The sequence below is a fragment of the Nannobrachium achirus genome (genome assembly GCF_963921795.1).
Source record: "Nannobrachium achirus genome assembly, chromosome: 8".
Lineage (NCBI taxonomy): Eukaryota > Metazoa > Chordata > Actinopteri > Myctophiformes > Myctophidae > Nannobrachium > Nannobrachium achirus.
The window spans coordinates 49,242,252-49,250,436 of NC_137817.1; the positions used below are offsets into that span (position 1 = coordinate 49,242,252).

At 42.8% G+C, this 8,185-nt stretch overlaps 1 protein-coding gene across 1 annotated transcript in view; it reads left to right on the forward strand.

Annotated features, from left to right (window-relative positions):
• Positions 1-7,767, forward strand: part of LOC308290336 (calpain-5-like) — a 46,618-nt gene extending 38,851 nt beyond the window's left edge. The window contains exons 10-13 of the mRNA XM_080732132.1: positions 66-262; positions 2,534-2,655; positions 3,182-3,318; positions 3,488-7,767. Of these exons, the coding sequence (XP_080588258.1) occupies positions 66-262; positions 2,534-2,655; positions 3,182-3,318; positions 3,488-3,667 (636 nt within the window). The 3' untranslated portion in view covers positions 3,668-7,767. The remainder of the gene's footprint in view (positions 1-65; positions 263-2,533; positions 2,656-3,181; positions 3,319-3,487) is intronic.
• Positions 7,768-8,185: the final 418 nt, after the last annotated feature.

The window sequence follows — 8,185 nt, forward strand, 5'->3', positions numbered from 1 at the left end:
GAGAACCACAGTATTAGGCCACGAACCACAGCCATTCATTCGTCCATCCATATGGTTGTGTGTAGGTGGAGATGAACAGGACGTACCGCATGCACGTCACGCAGCAGAAGGTAGGGGGCAGCACCTACATCAACTCCAGGTCTGTGTTCCTGCGCATGGACATGAACCAGGGCCGCTACGTCATCATCCCCACCACCTTTGACCCCGGCCTGGAGGGAGACTTCCTGCTGCGCATCTTCACCGACGTCCCCGCTGACTGCAGGTATGGACCACTGATCCACTATCACTGGAGGAAAGGTGATGTGGTGTAGAGCAGGGGTTTTCAAAGTGGGTGACGGGGCACCCTTGGGTGCCGTGACGGCAGTCCAGGGGTGCTGCGAGATAATTTGATGATATTTGGATTGGAATTCATTTGGACACTTGAAAAAATATTTAGTGTCATTTTAAACTTGAAGTACAGAGTTATTTTCAGTCAGTTCTAACTAAAATGGCTATTATCTCAACGTTTTCCTCGCAACATAATCACTATAATATATCGTCACTGTCGGGCAGAAGCCTCGTATTTCCAAGTTTCAAATGTGTACGTCTTTTTGTTAAGCAAAGCCCTGCTTCATCATACAAGACTGTCACACAAAACTAGTGAAAACAGCCGATCTACAAGCACACATATCGGGGGCGTTGTGTGCTTGTAGATCTGCTGTTTTCACTAGTTTAGTACATTTTATAGATGATAAATACAAAACGAACGTTTTTGAACATACAAGGTTTCCACCCGACAACGACGATATGCTATAAATATAAGGTGCTGGGAGTGAAAATTATATTGTAGGGGTGCCTCGGATTAAAAAGATATTTATGGGGTGCCCTGGGGCAAAAAAAGTTTGGGAACCCCTGGTGTAGAGATCATTGTACGTCAGGGGTTCACAAACTTTTCAGGCCGTGCCCCACCCCAAATAATTTGAACTGGGGACCCCCCTTCCACACTTGGAATTGTACGTTTTACATTTAGTTTGACATAGCCAAACTACGAGGCGTTATGAGCTTGTAGATTGGCTATTTTCACAATACTTGCCTCTTTCCTACTTGTCCATACTTTGACTGAAACCTGGTTCGACTCCAAAATGTTGTCACTCATGACTTCTGAAAAGCATTACACCGAGTGAGAGTTTGCTCGTCGGAAATCACAACTCACGAACATTTCGGAGATACTATGGACAGGCCTTTATTTGGCTTGAGGTGCGGGTGGAATCCCCATCGTTCACAACCAGTTGGGTGTTGGGCAGGAACTTTACCCTCTGTACCACCTGGTTAGCCCTCTTAACCCATTCAGACCTGAGGCCAATTCTACAACTCTAGACAACTGTAAATCCTTTTTATGTTGCTATATCAGTGGTTGTCACTTTTTCATGTCAAGGACCTCCCTTCTCAAAATACGTTGTTCCAGGGACCCCCAGAAGCAAAGATTTTTTTTAATTGCGACCGTAGGTCGCATTTACTACCAAAACCTCCACCGGCTGTCCGTGGGTGAGTGAGTGAGTCAGTCAGTCAGTCCGTCCGTCACACTTTTGCCCTGCTCATATCTCCACAACCGTTGCCCCCATCCATGCCAAATTTTGCACACACACTCCTTGACTGCCAAACTACAACCTCCAAGGACCCCCGGAGCCCCAGGGACCCCCAGGTCCCTGGGGGACCCCCAGATGTAAAAAATGACCAAATGTGCTCACACGTCACACTTTTTCCCTGCTTATATCTCCGCACCCGTTGACCCGATCCATGCCAGATTTTACACACACACTCCTTGCCTGCCAAACTACAACCTCCAAGGACCCCCGGAGCCCCAGGGACCCCCAGGTCCCTGGGGGACCCCCAGATGTAAAAAATGACCAAATGTGCAAAAATGACCAAATGACCACCCCAACGGGGCTGCTCACGGGGAATTCCCGGGGACTCCTGGTGCTCCAGAACGGATGCAAAAGTGGTGGCGCCCCCAGTGGAGGACCCCCTGCCACTGCAGCGCACATAAAATGTCGTAACTCGGGCTAGGAGCGTCCGGGAGAGCCGGGGCCGGTACCTATTCGTCCGCCAACGCAACGCGGAGACCCCACCCCTCATTTCTCACATGGCCCTATTCTAGCGCCACCTTCAGGCCGATTTTTAAAACACATTTTTGGACACTGCTCCTACAGTTTTTGCCCTAAAATCACGAATATCACTACACAGCATGTCTACACTCATGTCATCAACATGGATCAGGAAGATTTTGGAAAAACACATTTTTGCCCTATTTGTGGAGATAAGCCACCTACGGTCGCTTATCTCCCGATTAGGGAGTCTTACTGGTATATATATATATTCAAGGATTTGTCACATTTTCACGATTTCTCAAAAATACTAGATCTACAATGAGCTTTTATATCTGCTATTTTTGAATAGCCAACCAATGTGCTATGTTTATACAGTATATAGCTAAAATCTAAAATGGCACAGATGCTTTCCAGGTTTTAATGGGTGAACCTCTCTCCGTCCCCAGGGAGCTGACCCTGGACGAGCCTCCTCAGACCTGCTGGTCGGGGCTGTGTGGTTACCCCACTCTGGTCACTCAGGTCCACGTGATGAGAGCCGACGGCCTGGCCGCCCAGGACTCTGACGGAGGTACACTTTACACTTTACCTTAAGTGCTTAACCATTTAATCCTGAGGCTGATACTACGAACACCTTCTAAAGGTTTTCTGAAAAACAGGTGGAAACCTTGTATGTTCTCTTTTTATTATTATTTTAAAAATGATTTTAAAAATGTGAAAATCAACAATCTACAATGTAGATCGCCTATTTTCACTTCTGCTGTGCGACACACTTGTATGATGATGAAAGGCTTTAATTTAGGAAAAAAAACATACAAATTTGAAGCTTTGCTCATACAAGGTTTCTGCCCGACAGCAACGATATATAGTAACAACTAAAATGTACACAGACGCTTTCTCAGATTGAAAAGGAATGACAACGTTATACGGGTTAACACGTTCGCTGTTGCTTTCATAGATTAGATTGTGATGGGATCATATGTAACCTGTGCGCGTGTGTGTGTGTGTGTGTGTGTGTGTGTGTGTGTGTGTGTGTGTGTGTGTGTGTGTGTGTGTGTGTGCGTTTGTGTGCGTGTTTGTGTGTGTGTGTCGTCCAGCGTCAGACCCCTATGTGATCATCCGCTGTGAGGGAGAGAAGGTTCGCTCTCCGGTCCATAAAGACACTCGGAGCCCCGTCTTTGACACCAAGGGTCTCTTCTACAGGAAGAAAGCCAACCACACCATCAGCATAGAGGTACAGTAGGGGTGTCTGTGTGAGTGTGAGTGTGTGTGTGTGTGCACATGCGCATGCACGTATTAAGAGATGTCCAGACCAGAATGATAAATGGCCTTCAATTCCAGCGAACAAATCTAGCCCGCTTGGTGTGTGTGTGTTTTCCTTCACCTGTTGTTTGTTTTACCAGATCTACAACCACAACATGCTGAGGGACTCCTTCCTGGGTCAGGTGACCCTGCCGGCGGAGCCGGGCGGCCAGCAGCAGCAGACCATCCACCTGAGGGACAAAGGTGACCGGCGGGACAACGACCTCCCCGGGACCCTCACTGTGGTGGTGAGCACTAGCAGAGTGCTCACTGAAATCTAACCCTCACTCACTGTGCTGGTGAGGACTAGCAGAGTATGGATGGGACGATATGAAAATGTCATATCACGATTATTGTGATCAAATCAAATTTATGATATTATCGTAATAATCAAAATATCCCCAACATCCTTTATCCTGGGGCGGAACATTTGCCAAAAAATAGCAGATCTACAAGCTCACAATGCGTTGCGTTGCGACACATTGTGAGCTTGTATATCAGCAATGTTTTGGCAAAGAGATTTGGTAGAGCGTAAAAAAAAAAGACTATATCAAGTACGTATATTATAAGTACGTTTTACCAATAGAGGGTTTAAATGGTACCGGATATGCAGCTCGGCAAATAAAAGGTGAATTGATCCCAGTGCATGACGGAGGACTATTTCACGATAATTTAAATCTCCACGATACGATTATCGTGAGTGTTTTTTTATCACGATAAATATCGCTTATCGTCCCATCCCTGTAGCAGAGTGCTCACTGAAATCTAACCCCCTGGAACCCTCACCATGGTCCTGGTGACTAGCGAGTGCTCACTGAAATCTAACTCATTCATTAAGACCAAATTCTACAAAATGCCTTCTAAACCAAGTGGTTCTCAAACCCTTTGGTGCCAAGGAGGACCCCCCACACCCCCTCTCCCCCCAAAGTTGATATGTGTTTGTGGCCATGATGGAACCCTCTCCCTTCTGAGAATGTTTTGTGCTACCAGGGACACCCAGACGAGAAGATTCAAGATTATTCAAAACATTTTCCAATATAGCATTGTGGCACGCTGCGAGCTTGTACAGCTACTATTTTGGAAATAGCCAACGCTGAAATCTAAAATGACATGGAATGCTTTCTCGTTTCTAACGGGTAAGAGACAATACACACACACACAAAAACACACACAATCTGGCTGGCCAATCAGACTCTTATCACTGGTTACATCAAATACCGTATATGAAATAGTGTTACTTACCAGGTAGCAAATAACATTGCCATGTTTACCATTGTTTACAATTAGAAACTATTGTTATAAATCCACTTTACACAGTGAGCTGAAAACCCATGACTTCACAATTCACAACACAGCATGACCTCCTAATCCTCCCTAAGTGATGCACAAGTGCCGTACAAATAATGATAGCGGATTGTTTATTAGTTTATATTACGTGTCATTCATCATACACAGTATGTTCAGTGAATTTCTACTCTTATTGGGACCAAAGTTAAACATACATGTGTTGTTATCTGCTGTAGCGTGGCCAACAGAAGCCCATGCAAAGAATCGCATTAGTCCATTTAGACTTTTTGTTTGGGGTGTGATGGAATATTTGTTGTAATAAGAAAAAAGAGAGCAACCAACGTTCAATTACCTGTTTTTCGTGTCAAAGACCAAGTACAACCTCAAGCTGATATTAACCATCGATACAATCAACAGAAAACAACACTTTAACTTAAAGTGTACGTGTATTCCTCTCGAGGAGAGACGTATATCAGGGCGATGCAGAAATATTCTTCTATACAAGTATACATGTATACTTTTCCCTCTCTTTCATTCATCTTATTGTGCCAATATTTACTTTTACTATTTTTTAATTGCCATTTTTGTGCCATTTTGATTTAAAAATGAACAATGCCTTTTGGGCTGGGATGCCAAATTGGAGCTGTTGCTATTGGGATGTGGTCAACAACACACTGTCACTTTTATCCATTAAACAAAAATTATAATAGAAGCTATACTAATTGAATCAGCAATAGTCTGGTTATCGCTACCTTCTTATGTCGAAAGTATTTCTTGTTATTTGAACCAACCGAAGACAGAGGGAGATAAATCCAGCAGCTGTGTGTTACCAAGTCAAACCAAAGCAAAGCCTCCTGTGGCCTTGATTTTATAATTAATTTGCATAATGGATTTGATTGATGCACCTCAATTTTTATGTACATCTGACCTTTCTTAGATTTGCACAATATTATATTAATGCTCCTTCAGTAGTTTTGAGCACTATTCATTACCAGTTCTGACCACATGGTGGCAGCAGAGTGTCCTGAAATCTGAGAGAAAGAGGTTAGTTGAGGCCTTCTTGAGGTAAAGACTGTGCCATTTTGTGCAATAGTTTGTTGACATTTCATTGCAGCTGAGCGACAATATCTTTGCTCGTTAATTTTGACACCCACATTACTGTGCTCCACGTGAATTATTGTGCCAGTTTACCAATCTCCACGTTGATGTATATATTTTCATGTTGTGCCATTTACCAAAAGCTATTATCATTGCTCATTGCCTAAAACAGTGCCTATATTACGTTAGCCCCTTTTACACAGCCTGTTCAAGGTGGGAATGTTGTGCTGGTATTCCACCTCACTGTGGAATAGCGGTGGGATTCAAACACCGGTCAGCTGCGGGAAGGACTGTAAGCCTTAATTATATGGTATGCATTACTTTTTTATCCTCCCGCCTTTTTAAATAATTTCAACCGCAACCGTCACTACAGGCTGATACAGTTAATATTATATACTTTGTCATGTGGCGGTGTGACACAGCCTTACACATTCAACATGTAATTCTGGGACAGCCGCATGCTTAAAGCATGTAAAGTTTTATGCTGGTGTTTTTTTTTTTTTTTTTTTTTTTTTTTTAAGATTTGTTTCTTGGGCTTTTATTGACAGGATAGTATACTGACAGGAAATGGGGGGTGACGTGGCAAAGGATGTCCGGATCATGAATCGAACCGGCGACACCACCAGGTGTCCATGCCTATGTGGCAGTGCCTAAGTGGTATGCGCCCGGACCAGTAGGCCAGTGGGTGCCCGTTGTTTGGTTCTTTTGGCAATATTGCAGGATCTCTGTATAAAAGGGGCTATTATTGACTTCAGAGATGTTTCAACATGTCTTGTTTCACTTTATTGTATTTGTTTACTCTCTTCGTTATGCCACTATGTAAGAATGCTGACGCTTTTAAGTTTACGTTATTTTGTAGAACTTGGAAATCATACAATTTTGTTTTATTTTATGTACCGTTGATACATAGACCATGTAATTTTTTCTCATATTTGGGTTCATTGCCACTCATTTTAGGTTTTGAATAATTCTATGATCTTGGAATGGCTAGTCTGGTTTTGTTTACATGAACTCTAGTCTTTAGTGCCTTAGTTACTTACTCTTAGTTTTGTAATTTGTTATCATTCAATAAACACTAGCTGATCCTGCTCCCCACCGAGAAAATAAGATCTACTACAGTATTTCTACAGTAAATACCTACAGTACTTACACACTGTACAATCATGTGTTCATTTATCCATTTGTAACTCAAGAGAATAGAAAATCACTTGTAAGGGTCCATTTGGTTACATAATATGGCAAAAAATATACCCTATGTCCTCTGTGGAATTGCAGATAAAATGTGTAGGCCTATGTTATGACGATGACAGTTAGACACATCGTTCCATTGGGCGTACAGAATGTGCATTTCAGAAGACATGGGATATTTTTTGCCACACTCTATTTAACTCCTCACATCACAAAAATTGGCATTATGTTGAAAATCAAATGTTTCCATTTAACACTGAACGATGGAATTAAAATGGGACAATTCTTAGTCCTGACTCTTTGAACCACGATTTATAAATTCTATTATAAAACGAATAGTATGGTTCATTTAGAGTGGAATATGTTGTTAGGTGTGTCTTCAAAAATAATTTTACTTTCACATTTCAAAGACAAATACATTTCAACATTTAAAAAAAGAGAAAATGCTTCTGATATGTTCAGCTGCTTCTTCACTGCTTTCAGACTGAGACACATTTTGGCTGAATAATTCCATGACTCTTTCCTACTGCTTTGATCCATTGGTTGAGAAACACCAACATTTTGTCTCCAAAAATAAAAAAAAGTGTTCACAACGAGTTGTGAGCTTCTAGATCAGCTATTTTCGCCCAGTGTTCACTTATATCGACATGGCCAAAATAGGGACGACCAGGGACAAAGTGGTGAAAGTATGGTGAGAAATCCATTTAGTGATGGTTTCAAATTCAGACTCTCCCTCTCTTTATCACACACGCACGCATGCGCGCACACACGCACGCGCACACACACACACACACACGCACGCACGCACGCACAACACACACACACACACACACACACACACACACACACACACACACACACACACACACACAGGCACACAGGGCCCTTTCATTAGAACAGGCGACAGACACATTTTCTCATCTAAAATGTCGGTCTGCACTTAATAATGGCTTCACTTCTCCGTGGCCCTGTGCAGCCTACTGATATTACTGAGAAGAACTCGTTTCCAAAATGAGATGGAGACTGTTTTGCATGGTGTCCTCAAGCTCCATTCAGGCCGGCAGCGAAAACGGTTGTGAATCACTCTTATATCGTCGCTGTTGGGAAGAAATCTCATCTGCTTGATCAAACTACAGCGTCACACAAAAGCATCAAAAGTAGCAGATTGTGTTTCGAGCTTGTAGACCTGCTACTTTTTTTTTTTTTTTTTTTTTACTTTTTTTTGT